Source organism: Serinus canaria, chromosome 2, assembly GCF_022539315.1.
Source record: "Serinus canaria isolate serCan28SL12 chromosome 2, serCan2020, whole genome shotgun sequence".
NCBI classification, from domain to species: Eukaryota; Metazoa; Chordata; class Aves; order Passeriformes; family Fringillidae; genus Serinus; species Serinus canaria.
Genome location: NC_066315.1, coordinates 85,401,195 through 85,418,462, shown reverse-complemented (window position 1 = coordinate 85,418,462; position 17,268 = coordinate 85,401,195). Strand labels below are relative to the sequence as shown.

Below are 17,268 nucleotides of genomic sequence, written 5' to 3'. Positions count from 1 at the left end.
GTTTTCAGGTGCACAGGGGAAATATTTATGGCTAAGAGAGAGAAGATGAACATTGTTAATAAGGACACATTTTTTATTCACTAACAGAGGAGATATTGGGGTTGAGGCAACCACTTCTTAAGGAAATTTCTAGGAACAACACTCGATCTTAACTGCAGAAATCTGAGGGTCTGCTTCAGTATTAGGTACGTCAGTTTTGGTACAACTTCAGTGAAAAAAACCATGTAAAATAACAAGAAAATAAAAAGGGCAAGTGATTTTAATCATGTGATACTAAATAATCAGTGCTGTACATGAATTTATAAATGCTTTTATTTTTCTAGAATTGTATTTTTTCGCTAATTTTTTCACTTGTGCCTGTTTTTTTTTGGTGCCATTTATGACTTCAGTCCTTCAGTAAAAAGCCACAAGTTTTGCAATAACTATACTATTTTGTTTCTGGTCTTTCTACCTCCTTTTTGGTGGAGAAGCCTGTTTTCCTTATGTTTTTAGGTTTTTTTATGAACTAGTGCTCAGGAAATTCTTATATGATGCACATTTCAGGGGAAGGGGCATCTCTGTTTATCTACAGGATGGAAATTGTTTAGCCTTTGTGGTTTCTGAAAGATGTTTGTAGGCAAAACAGAGCTCAAAATACAGCCTAATCCACAGTGATAAATTAGTTCTCCTTTCCTGTCAGCTTTCCTAAACCAAGATTTCGCCTTTTCTGTGAACATTCCCTTGAAGAGGGCAGCTTGGATGGCTTCCGCATCCTAACTCTCTGATTTGTGGCAGCTATGATCAAGTGGGAATAGAGCTGGTTACAGTAATCCATCAGTGGTTTAACACATGCAGGAACATCCCAAGGAGGGAGACCTTGGGCGACACGGGGAAGGTTAAGGCTATAATTTCTCTTAATGTGATTTTGTCTGGCCTTTTTGGATTTTCATCCGCTTTGGGCAGGGCCACTGGATCAGCAAACCACAGACTGAAAGACTGTGCTCAATTTTGCATGCTCTTAGACCTAAATTTTCTTTTAAGTGACAGCAGTAAGTTAAGCTTTCTTCCACTTTCTATGACTGAAAAATAGAAGAATCACTTGGGAGAATACCATACATGGTGGTGAGAATTTTGGAAAACAAAGGCGCTTCTCTTTTCTGGTAATTTTTCATCTTAGTGATTAACTTGATCCCAATCTAAGAAAAAAGGGAAATAACTTCTCAGCAAAGAGAAGAAGCAGGAAATGAGAAACCAATATACCTAAATGTTAAAAAAGTAAGAATCACTCAAATTAAAAACAAAAACATAATAAAAAGTTAAAATCTTCCAAACGTGAGAAACCAAACTCACTGAAGGCAATAAACCAGAGCCTAAACATAGGCTGTACAAGAGGAAACTAGGAGAAAAGAGATGGAATCTAAAGAGAAAATATCTAAGGATATAAAACAAAAGCCACAAATTCCTTTATGGTACCAAAAAAAAGAAGAAAAAAGAAAATATGTAGGAGGTCCTGGATCACTGAGGAGGAAAGAAACTGAGGAAGACAAAAATTAGAGAAGGGAAACAAGATGACTTCTTTTCATCCAGCTTCACCACAGAGGATGTTGGGGAAAAACCTACTCTGGTGCTCCTTTCCTTTTTCTGTATTGTATTTTTAAGAGATGTGAACTAATAGCATGGTTTGAAACTTTACTAGCAGAAATACATGTTGGAGAGAGATATCTTAAAAGAAGTAAACAAGTAGAATACAGTAGTTATGACATCAATTAAAATAAAGAAATAAAGAAAATAAAGAAAAGAAATTAGGCCACTGTCTAAAATGAAGATGAATATGTATGAAACCATACTTAGTAACTTAGAGAATAAAAGGATAGTAGAAGTTTTGCCTATCCCTAGAAGAGCAGCAAAGTTGGTGCAGAGGTCCAGGTTTTGTTACTGTATCTGATAACTTGGCTGAAAGGATGAATGATAGGAAACTTAATACAGAAAAACAACCACTATATTCTGAATGCTTATAAATTGGAAATAGATAAGACTAAGCAAGAAAATTACATTTCCAAATCTTTTCAAGGGACTCATGGGAGGCCACCTATGAATTGTGAGGTTAAGAGAGCAAAACAAAAGAAGGAATACACGCTGATTCTCATTTGTTGCCAGGGCTAACAGCAGGCGTCTCATAGTTTGTACTTTGTATTTCAAAATTATCTGGAAACAAGGAAGCACATCCAGAGGGTAAAATCTACAGATGGCAGGAAATTATTCAGATTAGTCCTGAATGAAGATTATTCGGGGTTTGAGAGATAAGCAGTAAATCTTCAGCAGATCATGGTCACTGCTGTAGACTGCAATGAAGTGCACAGGGCACAGCAGCACTCGCCTCCATTGAGAGTTCTGAATGCTCTGTCAGCTCAGGAGACTGCCTGGCTGTCCTTGGGAACTGCCCTGGGACAGTGGGTGTCCAAAGGGGACCAGCAGTCAAAGAACACAGAGAAAACCTCAGAACATCTTACAAAAGGTAGCAGAATGGACAAACACAGTAAGATTTGACACTGATAAGGAGAGGCTGGAATACTGTACTTAATATTGTTTAACACATTCTAAAAGAGTCAGATGAAGGAAAAGTGTGGAAATGGTCTCATAAACAAAAGATATGAAAGGATCATTTAGGACTTAGACAAGGATCTGAGCAGCCTAGTTTAATCTGGTCTTGCACTGGAAAGGGTGATGGATCATACAACCTTCAGAGATCCTCTCCAACCTAAGTTATTCTATTAATTACAAAGAAAAAATAATTTTTCTGCTCAGTATATTCAGACAGTAATTCCTGAAACCAGCAAATTGAACAGTAGAAAAAAATAGATTATGAATTTATTGTTGCAAGAACTGCACTAGGAGTCAAAATAAGATTTCATTTTTGCAGTTAAAAAAAAAAAGTATTGTATTATACAGATGTCCTGGGTTGTGGGGGCAAACAGAGTTGTTTGCCCCCACACTCTCCAGCTCCTCTCCCAACATGCAAATAAGGTGGCCTTTGGAAAAGAAATCACTCCTCTATTTGATGCACATAATGAGAATTATGGCTCATGAAATAACATTTTTCTGATAAAAAATCCTTCATTCCCTTAGAAATTTCTTGTGCTCTTCCGTCGAGAAGACGGTATTGGCCACTGTCTGAATCAAGACACTGGACTAGGACACTATAATTATCTGCTGTAATTATCACCATTTCCATGAGACATGACTCCAAAAGAGAATTTTTATGTTTGCTATCTCCCATGTTTACTCTATTAATCAAGTGATGTACTATTTTTAAGGCTTATTCATGAAATCTCACACTCTGAGAGATCCCAGAGTGACTTTACAGTGTTCCTATCATGCCTGCTCACAGCAGTAATAATCTCCATACCATACTGAGCCACTGACCAGACCAATGCATTAATAAGGGAATTACCTTTTTTTTTTTGGCAAGAGGTTTGGCAACAAAATTCCTTCATTTCTATTTCTGTTCTCTAACTCCTAAGGAGATTTCAAGAGATCATCTGAGATGCTCAAAACCCATCTGAACTTTTCTTCTGCAACCTGCTTTAGGCGAACCTGCTTTAGCAGGGGGTTGGACTAAGTCATATGCTGAGGTCCTGTCCAACACCAGCAATTCTGTGATTCTGTTAGTTAAACCAAGTATTTCAAAGATTCTTCAATTCTGGAGACAAATTTTATTAGTAAAAAAAAATCATTCCTTCCATTGGATTTAAAATACAATCAGGCATCTGCCTTATAAAAGAGATTCCCCCAAGCCATAGAATAAATCTATTTGAAGATAGTGGTCAAATAAACCAGTATCTTGAAAACAGTTCCTAATAGTTATATACATTAATAATGTATATAACATTAGCATGTCATAACCAATGGCAGCCTAAGGAGTGCACTGATGAGGGAACCTAGTGATAGACACACAGTTCAGAAAAGGGAGTACTGGCATCTTTGAATCTCAGTGCAAATGACACAATGAACACACATTTATAAATAGTGCTGCAACCAGGGAGGATGAAAAAATCAAAGAATAGAATAGAATAAAATCCTAAATATTTCACTTCAAAGAGGTGTTATAGAAATGTACATATAGATGTATTTACCTACTGGACATACCTTGGCTGACCTAGTGATGGCCCCGATCTCTGAATAAAGATCAGTGCTGTCTGGGAACTTTTCTACCACCATAGTGCAGACGTGGTGCAGGAGGGACTGTTTGTGCACTGTGTCTTTAACTTCTGGAACCTTCTCGAGGTAGCTCAACTCAAAAGCTTTGGCCTGCAATGGAAAAAAAAGACATTAAAAAAACCCCATTAAAAATAAAGACATTAAAAAAATGCTTAATCCTTCCCATGCTGATTAGTAGACAAAAATTATGACCAATAAGGGGCAGAGGGGAAAGAAGAAGAATCCTACCGGAGAGGAAACTAATTGCTTTTATTAATTTTTAACGTGCTGAAGACTACTCCTAAAATCAGTCCATCTGTAGTGAAATGACCCACAACACAGTTCTCATACTTTGAATGCAAAGCATCAACACTACACTTAAAGGAGTTTCTCTAGAACAGTGCTTAGCTCCACATTTCCTTCAGGGTATGCTGAAAGAGGCAAGACACATCACAAAAAACCCTAACACAGAATAAAAGCATGTTATATTCCCTAAATTACTTTTCTGGTACAAAAAAAATAGTGGGTTGCAATTTTCACAATGGTTCTGACTTCTGTATTTTCAAAGGAAAAAGCTGCAGGGGAAATGTTGGGACATCAGGCTTACATTGGTTCCATTCAGAAAGTTCCCAATGGCTAGTAGAGTAGAAAGGATAAATCCCAAAGTCTTATTGTGCTCCAGTTGGTCCATTCCCTCCTTCAGGTCTAGCAGTGGTTCTGCAACTTCCTACCATAAGAACAGAAACCAGAAGGTGAAGGTTAGTTTTTAATTCTATGGTTTAGATTAATTACTGCAAAAAGTTCCTGAACTGGCGTCTTGCAGAGTGTAAACTGGCCACGTCTGCTGGCTTTCTTCCATGTTCCAGCTAATAAATCACATGCAAGGACAGCAAAAAAAGTACATAAAATATTTTCCTACTGTTGTTCCTTTATGTATGCAAATGCCTTACTTGTCCTGGGGACTATCCTGTGATTCCAAACAGAGAATGCTGCTGCATTTCAGTTAAATCCATGAACACACCCAAGCCCCAACTTATAAAAAAGCCTCTCAAAAGTATTTTTTTGAATCTTTGAACAACAAATTTAAAAAGTTAGAAGCCTTGCTGACTTAAAATTTGGCTTTCTTCAAATGACAGCCATTTCTATGTTTTAGATATGGTTTTGTGCTTATGAGAATTTAAAACTGAAAAAAAATCTGCTGTAAACATCAAGCTTTACAAATAGTCTCATTACAATATTTTAATTTAATGCATCTTCCATCTTCACATGTTGTCTGAGTATAGATGTGCATACTGGTAAGGCTTGAAACCATAAATTCTCTTCCATTACTTCAGGAAGTGAACTGCACCAGAGAGTTCAAAGGAAGAGAGTGAGGGTAATTGAGTTGACAGAACTTATTTCTATGTCTCTGTGTGAGGCCCAGGGTTATTTATTTTGTATGCACACTAAGAGTTCACATTGTTTCTATCTTCAAATGCCATTCTAAGCATCTGTGAGCAGCATTCTTTTCACAGAATCATAGAACGGTTTGTTTTGGAAAAGACCTAAGGATCATCTAGTTCCAACCCCTGTGCCATGGGCAGGGAGACTTTTTACCCAATTTCCCACATTGTTATACTCTTTATGAGCCAAGAAGCCAAAATTAAGCTGCTATTTTAGACCAAGAGGCAAAGTAATTGAGAATTTCCCTTTCTTGGAGACACACAATGGATTCTTCAACAACTGTAGTCATATTTTACCATAAAAGATGAATGAAATATATTTCTGGTCCCTACAGAAAAATTTGTCTCTTGAAAAGAATATGGAAAACTTAAGACAAATTAAGAGATGAGATAGTGAGCTAAGTAGTTTATTACATCAGAGGAGAGGTGCTAAATAATCCAAGACTTTATTAAAGTGAATTTAAATAATACTGCTGCACAGTATTCTTTGAGTTGCTTTAAAGTCAGAGTTGATTTAGTTTGTTTGGTGCGTTATGGAATGACTCTGAATCTGTAGTAAACATGGCCTTCTGAACTATTTCATTTAGATCAATTTTCAACCTGCCAAAAAACATTGCTAAAAGACTAATTTAAAACATTCTCCAGGTGAATAAGAAGGTGGCATAAGAGGCTTCCAAACCAGGCCATACTGAGCCCTTCATTGAGCTATTTAGACAAGTTACTAATCTTAGATGTTTTTGCATAATTACACATTTGTAATTACTTGTTATTTCTTATTTTATTGTAAGATTAAAAAATTATTTTAAAAAAGTGTTCAAGATACTGAACAATCAGACAAATTTCTGATTTTTTCAAATTTACCCACTCTTGCTTCCTATAAAACTCACTTAGATAGATAAGGTAGAGCTACCTCATATCCTTGGATACCACATTTTAATTTTTCAGCTAAAAATTAGGTTTGAATGAAATTTGAAGATTGGTCCAGAATTTGTCTGAAAGGCACCTTATAATGCCTGATTCAATGTTTGATGGACAAGTGCAAATCAACTCAGCTCATGGTACTTTTTTCATTTCTACACCTGCTTCTATTAATTTTGATCTTTTAAGTAGTCAGAAAAAAAATATATTTTTATGCAGTGATTTTAATTTAAAAAAAAATCAAAGTTTCTATTCAGTTTTTAAGATCTTTACAGCCCCTCTGAGATAACAGAATTTGACAATATCTGCATCATAAGTAATTCCATATGAGGAATGAGTAGCAACACAGTGGAATTGTTTTAACCTTTTCTGTCTGTGCATTTAAACTAGGATACCAAAAGAAAGAAGAGGGAAATTATTGTTCTGCTAACGACCTTTGGTAAGCATTTAACATCCATTCATTTTTCTTTCATTTTAAATTTTCTATAGAGAGCAAAGAGTGAATATTTATTCATACAGTCCAGCTCCTCACAGGCTGAGAATGCTCCCCACAAATGTTCCCCTACTTGCTTCAGTTAATTCAATTCAAGCTAAGAAAGATGGTTTCTCTTATTATGCCTGAAAAGCTTTTAATGAACGTCGACAATGTATCACTTAACCCATTTCTTGAACAATTCACATTCTTTTCTTTCAGGTTGTCAGAGACGAAGCTAAAACCTACTTAGACAGAACTCTGTTCTTGGCAGGTTAGCAGAAGAGTCTCATGTATGAGAACCTGGTCTTACCAATAACTCAGGTATTTCACACTGTTGGTAACAGGGACCATGTAAAACTTCCAGCCTTATGGAAATAATAGCACTCATATCTTACATAAAACGTTATGTGTGACTTGGTAAATAATATGAGTGCATTCTGAAATGTTGTGAGTTTTCCTTATTATAAAATAAGATTTTAAAAGAATCAAGCAAATGCCGGACAAAAAAAGAAAGGCAAAGCTGTGTAGTTAAGTGATTTTGGGACCTAGGTTTTGTGAAGCATTTGCCCTTTTGCAGATAGATCTTCTGCAAAAACATAGTTTCAAAATAGAAGAATGTTAGCAGCTCAAGGGTCTCTTTTATCATCATAATCACAAATGCAAATTACTTCATTTTTTAAAAACTGAATATCACAGTATCTTATTTCAGTCTAAATAACATGTACATTTACTGATTACCTGGAACTCTGACCTTAACCTTTTGTAACTGGAGACACCCAGCTGCTCACTCTGCCTTGCACTCCTGATGTCTGATCCTGTTTCTTTGTCCTCACCCAAGACCCAAGCTGTCTGTCCTATCTATGCTTGTCTGCTAGACTTATCATATGCTCCTCATACTTTATCACAAATACCAGATGTTACTTCCTCTACCATTTTCTGGTAAGTACCGTGCTTAGTCCTATCTACCTCCAAACAGAGACAAAAACGTTGGTTTTGTCTTCCTACAGCTGTTGCTTCTCTGAGTAATTTAATTTTTTGAGACATTTTGTACTAGTGCTCATTCTACATGGATTTTAGCTGGCAATAAATTAACTTTGTGGCAAAAGGAAACTCAGAATTTCTTTAGCTTTTAGCTGTGCTTCAGATGTTGCTTTTTGATTGAGAAGACCCTAGAAATTCTACGTATATGCAGAGATTAATAACTACTGCTAACTCAGCTTACGTGAAAGGTACAATTTAGCCTTGTGGTAACTTCAAAGCAGATTAAATAGCTGTACCAGAGTGAAAAAAAACCAAAACAAAGTAGAACAAACTGGCAAAAAGGTATTCATGCCAGATACAAGTATTTTGCTATACATGTCAGAAATGTAAATGGCTAATACTAAAACATTCCAATAAAAATCCTGAGTATTTGTGTGATTGCATGTCCTAGCATCTAAGAAAATTAAATAAAGGTTGAGTAATCTTGACTGTATCACCTGCAAATCAATCCACTGTTGCACAACTCGTTAAATAGCCACTGCTAGGTAAACATAAGGAATTTTCACAACCATGTGAAACTTTTTTCACGTTTCACTTTTTAGAATCCATATCACACAGTTATACTGATTTTTCAATACACACCTATGTGCACAGATACAAAATGAGTATGTAGAGGAGAGAGCTGCTTTAATGGCAATGCCAGGGGTATGCACCCGAAGTGCAGCCAAAAGGAAGCTCCAGTGCAGAGATTCCTGGAACACCTTGTGAAAGGCAGCAAGTACCTGAAATCCCCTACACAGTTTCATTCTGTCTCACCTATGCATCAAAATTTTATCCTTTTTTTAAAAATTTGTGCTCATGATTCATCATTCTTGACAGACACCCCAATTATAGTGTTCTTTGAATGAATGCCAGCCACGGAGAAGCTGGCAACAACTGTGTGTGACTGAGCTGAACTGTCTTATCTTTTGTTTAGAATTTTGAGAGCTAAAAACAAAAAAACTTAATGGATGGTGTTTTCCTTAGTTCAAATGGATGTAAGATCAATATTCTCACTCAATCTTTATGAAAGAAAAATTCTCATTGCTCTGAAGTAATTTCCTGAGTAACAACATCTGGAGAAGATGTGGCAGAGACTTAGCCCTCTTCTTTGTTTCAATATCATTAGTGACTAATTAAAGGAAGGAAGACATAATCTCTTAATTTTCTTTTATAGAAGTAAGAGATTATGAAGGATCAGTTTAGCTGTTTCCTGCTTGGCCACTGAAACAAAAGCGACCCATTTACCATTTCCTCAAAATGTCCATATAATACCAAGGTCAGGGAAAGATTAAGCAAAGCCTCGGAAGAGTCTCCACCCATCCCCATGCTTTCCCTCACCTTTTCCACTATCTCATAGTCCAACTTGAAAGCCCAGAGCTGGAGCCTGGCGGAGAGTTCACTGATGGAGGAGAGGGTGAGAAGGAACTGCTCAGCACTGCCCAGGGGGACATCGGGATTCGCCAGCTGTGCCTCCTGGATCTTCTGCTTTTCCTCCTCAGTGGGGATCATGGTCAGGATTTTCTGTACAGGGAGCCAAAAGGCAAGCATCAGTGGTGGGGCTGAGAGGAGTGTGAGGGCTGGTTGCTGTGTGGTCCCACAGAAGCCACAGTAGAAGTCCTCAAGTCCTTGGCCGTTAAATTAGGACAGCACAGTAGCAACCAAGAACTAATCCACTGCACAAGGAAGCAAAACAAGGACTGCTATCTCACACACCCTCAGTTTGTTTAAAAATGTATCTGGATTGAAATTTTTATTTTTTTGAAACCTGTATCAGTAGATAGTAAGTGGCTAATCATGGGATGAAACACTGAAAGACATGAAAGGAAATTGGTTAGGACTGATCTCATCGACTTTCATATTTTTAAGTCAGAACTTAATATCTCTTTGTAAATTACATATGGAAGTAAGGGTAGAAGGAGAACAGTTTTGTGGCCTGTGATTTACAGCAAGTCAGACTAGATTTTAAGGTCCCTTAGCCCCAATATCTACAAATCTTCTAGCACACTTGTAAAGTATACAGGAATAACTTGAAGACTCCCGTCCCTTGCTGTCCCCATGATTTCTTACTTTTTTGTTCAGTCTGTTTTGTTCCCAAGGAACATGTATTGAATTTAAAGCTGAATCATGCATTGCATAACATACAGCCTTTTTTTCTTTTTATCTGAAAAAGGATCTCAGTATTTTCAGTTTCTGCTGTCAGTGTGGCACAAAATATTTAAATTTTCCCTTTAAGTCATGAATTTTACAGGCTTGTTTAAATGTGGCAGCTCTCCTTCTGAAAGTATTGCTCTCTAAGGTATTGCTTCTTAATCAGTTTTTAACACAATAAATGCACTTCAAAATAAAACAGAAAAGCAAAACAACGCAAAGGCATCAGATAAGTTGAGGTCACTACCCTACTGACCAATGCCTCCTTAAAGCAGATTTTTAACACAACTTATGTTTATTCATCTCAGGAATGACATGTTTTTGCTGTAACCATCTATAATGATAGAGGCTGTTTTGAAGGGGAGGAGAGAATAATAAAAATACAGCCAAAGAGCTATCAGACCTGCCAATCCAAACTACAGCCTTGTTCCAGCACTGGACATTGCCAATTCATCAAAGCAGCACAACTGCCCCCTTCCAGTACTGATAGTTTCCCTGGCTGTTTTACAGCACTGGAGCTAAGTGTGGATAGAGAGCAAGGGACTTCTCCTGGTTAATCAGGCAAAGGACAAGAGTTAGGCAGGCAAATATTGTTCAATTTGTTGAACTGGGACTTATTTAATTTCAGCCACAGCATTTCTATTGCTGTTAATTTTCTTCTGTTGACTTCCATAAACATTAATAAAGAAGCATTTTATCTGTTAATGCTGCCTTTCTTTCTTGCTCTTTTTTATAAATGATGATGACAACAACATAAAAAAGCATCCTTGCTTGGACACAATAAATTAATATCATAAGTAAAGACAAAACAAAACAAAAAGGAAAAAAAAAAAGAAAAAAAAAAAAGGAGGAAAATCCCTCAACACACTCTGGTGCTTCTCCTTAGCCTGAAAAGGATTGCTTGGAAAATATTCTGATGTACATGTGTTTCAACTAACAGCATTTGTGTATTGACTTTGAGATGGGCCATCCATCCATCCATCCATCCATCCATCCATCCATCCATCCATCCATCCATCCATCCATCCATCCATCCATGCTGAAATCCCTAACTTGGGTCATACCTAACATAAAACTAGATTTCTAATTAGCTGCTTTATGGTCTCAGTGCTGAATCAATACTCATGTAAAACAGTCTGCAAAAAAACCCAGACTGAGCCTGAAACTCATGAAGAAAGGTGCTTTGCAGTGTCCCTTGAAGGAGTCAGGCATCTTAGTGTCTACTCCTCTCTTCCACAACAAGGAAGACAGAGCCTCAGCTGAGACAGGGCAGCTTGCAAATAGCATCATATTGGACATCCATACATGGAGAGTTTAGCAGTAGCCATGTCAGTAGCCATGTGATGGGTGTAAAAATGCTTCTGATGCATTTTTGAAGGCTAACACTGCAGCAGTATTCTCAACTGCCTCTTACAAATAACTAGGACTTTTGGCAGCTACCCAGAGATCCCACAAGTATTTTGTGGTGGGGCAATGTCTTCACTCCAAATTTTACACTGCTTTGGGGCATTTTAAAGAGTGCAAAGAAACAGTAAGCTTTATTTCCAAAGGGACTCTCCTCCTCCTTGGGCTTTATATAAACATCACAAGATAGATGGAGCTGACAAAAAGCATTCAAGTCCAAGTTCTGCAAGACTGCTGTGCTGCATACCGTACTATGTGAAACAGGGGATGCCAAACAAAGGGCCTGTGCTTGTGGTGCCAGCTGCTGAGGATCAGCCCTGCTGCTGAAAGCCATGCCTTGGTGGGGCCTGAGCTGCTGGCAAGTCTCACACTATCCCGGGTGCAAATGCCTCCATGATAATGACCTACACCAGCACTCCTGACCTGCTTGGACAAATGATTCTGATCCTGCTGGTCATCATGCTTGCTGTGCCCCTGAGCAAGGAGTGAAATGCTCCTCTTCTTGATTTCCACTCTATGACTAATTAGAGCCATTTGTTTGGTGCTGGAAACTGATGAGTACACCATCTGCCACTTTATTATTATTTTAGTTTTTATTTCTATTATTTTTTGAAAAAAAACCCCCTAACAATTAAAGTAGCATAAAATCACAGCAGGGCAGGTTACTGGCACCTGATGTGACCATTAAATCACAAACAGCTTAGAGTCCAATCATTAGTTCATATTTCTCTTCACAGCACACAGAATCCCAGAGTGGGTTATGTTGGAAGGGACCACAGTGGGACAAATGATCCAAGCTCCCTGCTCAAGCAGGGCAATCCCAGAGCACATGGCACAGAATTGCATCCTGGTGGTTTATGAATATCTTCAGTGTGGGAGACTCTGCAGCCTCTCTGGGCACCCCCTTCCAGTGCTCAGTCACCTGCACAGTAAAGAAGTTCTTCCTCACATTCAGGTGGAACTTCCTGTGCATCAGTTTCTGCCCATTGCTCTTGTCCTACTGGTGGGAATTACTGAGAAGAGCCTGGATGCATCCTCTTGACACCCTCCCTTTAGATACTTAAATACTCTCAGTTTGCTCTTCTCCAGGCTGGACAGCCCAGCTCTCTCAGTCTTTTCTTGTAACTGAGGTGGTGTCAGCAACCTTCAGGTCAATTAAAGAAGAACTGGTTATCAATAATGTGAGAATATGCTCATACTCTCTAGTACATTTGACACATGTATTTCACCTTCATGTATTCTCATACAAGTGTTTGGGCCAGAGTCTTATGTTTTGAGGAAAAATATGTGTGCAAATAATCGAGGAAAATAAGCAATTTTTGCATGAGATAATGGACCCCAATTATTCTGCTGCTGGACTCGGCCACCTGCTTGAACTTTCAGCAAAGGGATCAAACCACTTATTTCCTGGAGTCTGCCATCCTGAGGTATAATCTCCAAAAGTTCCTAAAAGGGAAGACTTTCAAAAGCAACATATGGCTGAGGGTGATGGGCCTTAGTGCGGGACGCAAGGAAGCACCCAAGCAGTGATGGTAAATCGCCCAGCCCCTCCGAGGAAATTAGGTGCTGAAGTTTTCTCTTTCATGAGATACTGGGGCTTCTCAGTGATGATAAGATTGCAGGGATGTCTCATCTTTGGTGTTTGGTCTCACCTGATCTTCCAGGTGAAAAACAGCCAAAGAAAACAGTAACTCAAATATCTGTTGTTGTTGTGTCCAAAGCTTTCTGTGGCTTGAGGACCACAAATACGTAAGCTGCATCAAGTACTTGTTAGTGAGTATTTCACCAGATATTTGACAGGCCTCAGAATACAATCCAACATCCTGAAAGGTTCTCTCACATTTCAGCTTTCTAGGCAGCTGTTAACAAGACCCATTGCTGGTTCGCATTACCTGCTGAAACTCTAAGAAAATGTAACAGCATATGAAGGTCAGAACTTCACTGTAAGGGAAGCTGCCTGCACTAATTTTATTACAACTCTTTCAATAATGATCCAATTCTGAGAAAGAATTACATCTAAAATGCTGATGACCATCTCTGTAAATCATGAACTGATACCATTGCCTCAGTTAGACCACTTCTCTTCCTCAGCTCTCTACAAAATACAGGAACATGTCACTGCTGGTCATAGAAACTGCAGATTGCATTTTGGGTTGCTGCAAGGAGAGAAAGTGTGGCTTTTTTTTTTTTTTTTAATAAAGTCTGAAACAGATTAGGGCTGCGATATGCTGCCTCTGGGTAGCAAGGCACCACTAAGGCCATTCTCTCCTCTGTCTAGACTTGAGAAAAAAGGTGTTCTTTCAGGTCACACAAGATAGCATCATTTGAAACATCCCATCATACTCTTACAAAACATTAGACAAACAAATTGGAAACTACAAATATTGATGTACCAAAAATTTAAATACCTTACTTGTTTCCAAAACTCAAATTTTGATTTTTGTTTATACATATCACCATCTGGCTTTTTAACATCAAGCTGTCATTTCTTACCCCTTTTTACACATCAGGGCTATCTAGCCAATCCAGACATCAATACTTCAAGCTATTTATTATGGGTATGCAGGGTGTAGCACACTTGGGTATGGAGGGTACAGCACATCCAGAGACTTTTTTTTTTTCACTTCAAAAATTTATTAAAAAGCTATACCTACTAATGCTATCAACATTGTGTAGCATCACAAAGCCATAATGTACAGCAGAAAACAAACCCTGCATTACCCTAATTTTAGTCTGCTAAATTAACCATAGTCTTTGATATTAATTTATTTTGGTCCACATTTCCTTACTAAGCAGCCCTTTATAGAGGGTTCCACTCATTTCCTTCTCTACAGACAAGCACCAAGGACTGGTTTATTGGACTCCCTTCTTGCAGTTGCCTTTGATACATAAAAATCAGGCGCCAGGATTTTAAGCTTGCCTCTTTTGCTTAATTCACAGCAAGACCTCATTTATTGTAAGGAGGCAGTTCTTTATTCTGCAGTGAGCTCCAAGTTGTTTGAACACAATGAATACCAAGTTTTCAAAGAAAGAAAAACACAAACACTTTGGCAAATGTAAGGTGGCATTTTTTTTTTTTTTAGCTGGACTGGCTCATGCTTGCAAACACATGATCTGAATTCCTCTGAAAATACATTTCAAACAGTGCCTGCTTTGCATACTAAGTGGACTACATCTACTTTTCTAGTGTCATGGCCCACTTTCTGCCTTTTTTCTCAGCTCAGGAGTACCTAACTACTTTAAGACCTGAAAATATGCAACATACTTAGGGACAGAGGGCTTTAAGATAAGTGTATTTTTTCCACTTAGTTACATATTTTAAGTTAAAAAGTAAAGTATGGATTACTAACAAGAATTCAATGTCAAAAGCAAAGCAGCATTCAGCAGATGTAGGGCAGCAGTGGAGGCTCTGCTGGACCTAGTGCTCTAACTATGGACTGAGCAGATGATGAACCGGGCTACCATGAACTTGGGCCTGCAGCCCACTGCATCTCTGCTTGCTGCTAGCACTGCTTTAGTCCACTGCCCTTAAAGGAATCCTTTAGGTCAGTTTTAAGGCACCATTTAATCCACTGAGGTGCAGAACTAAGGGCACACACACACTCACATGACAGTGACAATGCTCCTCAGCAAAGGACACAACACAGAGCTCACTGCCAAGGCAAAGGATGGTTCAGGTAACTTTTTACACTGTAGGTGCTTTGCTCTTTGTTGGATCTGACAAAAGCTGAAGATGATCCTAAGCTGTAGCTTCTCTGAAATATTAGCAGTGAATGTTATGTTGCCACTGCACATATCTCTTTTCCTGTTCCCTTTACATCCCTCTTCTGCTTACTGGATGTGACATCTCTTCTAGACAATTATTGTGCAGAAAGGCTTTCGAGTATCCACTGTGGTACAAGTTTTTAATCGGGTAAATTGCATTTTTTTTTCCATATCAGTCCTGCCTAAATCAACCCACAGATAAGCTATCAATTGCATTATATAGCAAATTGCTGTATTATCTGGTTTTTTTTTTTTATACATGAAGCTGATTCTTACAGTATTACTGATTCATTCAGAGTGGCTATCAATTACTTCCTGATGTTTAGATAGATAAGAACCAGAAAACCTCTACAAATCCAGACTGAAACAACAACCTCTCTTCCCTCTATGCTAACTTAAGGGCTAAAGCCAATGAACAGAAGATAAAGAGACACAGAAAACAAAGCTTGCCTACATTGTAGACCAAAGGGGCAGTATGGAAAACTGAAGCAGGGATCTGCTGAAAACAATGGGGCTCACAATAATGAATTTTTGTACCAACCTGTGTGCTACGTAGCCAATTCTGTGTAGCTTAATCCAGCCCTCTCTATAACTATAAAGGTCTGACTCATTAATGTGCTGTAAGAAAAATATGTAATTTGGAATTGAAAAGGAAATTTGAATTCAGTGTAGGGTTTTACTTGATAAGAAGAAAAAAATATATATAACTGAGGGAAAAAAACCACTTTTCTCCATGGACATAATCCTTTTCAACCAATCAAGACTTCATTCCTCAAACTGCAAAGTATCTGGGCTCTGGTGCACTTAGCCTTTCTCTTGGTTTCAAATACCTGAATGATCACAAGAGGATTGCTCACATACTTAACTTCAAGCTGTGGGGAGAGATCTCAGAGACCTTTTCTTTAGCATTGGGAAAGTATATTAATAGTGTAGAATTTCCTGGTTTTTTGAATTCTTCAAATTGAAATCCACCTTCATATATATTTTACATTAAATTATGGGTTCCTGGCAGCTAATGGAAAGGCCACCCCAAGGAGGGTGTGGTGGTACAAAGCACAGCTGTGGACACCACAACAGGTGGGTGGCAGATGGACAGCCCAGAGACAAATGCTGGCAGTGGAAAGGGTGGGCTGTGCAGAGCACCTGAAGCCAGAGAAGGACACAATTCTAAGGAGATGATACCCAGAAGTTAATGAAGACTTGTCCTCCTTTGTCAGCCATTTTATGTTGGACTTTGTATGGAAACACAGCCTACAGCACTGAGATTGAACTGGCTGTGAGTGGGCTTGGCTGGAGGGGTACTTCTCTACAACATTTTAAAGCTTAGCACTGCAGACTGCAGTGGTGGGTACATGGGCTGGGTCATGAAAGAATTACTGGTTTTAGAGTGACCTTTCACCTTCATCATACTAGTAAAATATGCGTATAGCAAGAAGTAATTTAGCTTGGGGAAGAAATTATGTTCTATAGGGACAAATCAGCCCTTGCCTTCTAACTAGAAGGATCTTTTGCCTTAGGCATTTCTTTTGCATGCAACTGTTGGCAATACCATTTTCATTCCAGGAAGCTTTTCTCATTTTCTTTTGTACTCAGCAAGGTGGAGGTGGAAAGGGGGAAATAATGAAACACAGTGCCAAACCACAAAAAGGTGACTGTGAATTAATATATGACTTCTGAGAGCCACCAATTGAGATTTTTAGTTGTGCAGATTACTCTTACTAGATGATACAGGCTTATTGAAAAAAAAAAAATTGAAGTTAATATGACCATAATGAAAAAAACAGTGGAGCCACAGGCTTCTTTTACACTTCACAGAAGAAAAATGTTTTGATAAAAAAATAATAAACAGAGCTCATCTTGGATCTTGGTAAGAATATCTGCAAAGTCAAACATGTAGTGGTAAAAATTACATCATCT

The 17,268-nt window shown here is 38.2% G+C and overlaps 1 protein-coding gene across 6 annotated transcripts in view; it reads right to left on the bottom strand.

The window, feature by feature from the left end:
• The window catches only part of FHOD3 (formin homology 2 domain containing 3), a 377,077-nt gene that overhangs the window by 37,889 nt on the left and 321,920 nt on the right, over nt 1-17,268 (bottom strand). For all 6 annotated transcript variants that reach the window (XM_050970942.1, XM_030230647.2, XM_050970943.1 and 3 more), the window contains 3 exons: nt 9,373-9,555; nt 4,784-4,903; nt 4,126-4,287 (listed from right to left, as the gene is read on the bottom strand). In XM_050970942.1, coding sequence (XP_050826899.1) covers nt 4,126-4,287; nt 4,784-4,903; nt 9,373-9,555 — 465 coding nt within the window. The remainder of the gene's footprint in view (nt 1-4,125; nt 4,288-4,783; nt 4,904-9,372; nt 9,556-17,268) is intronic.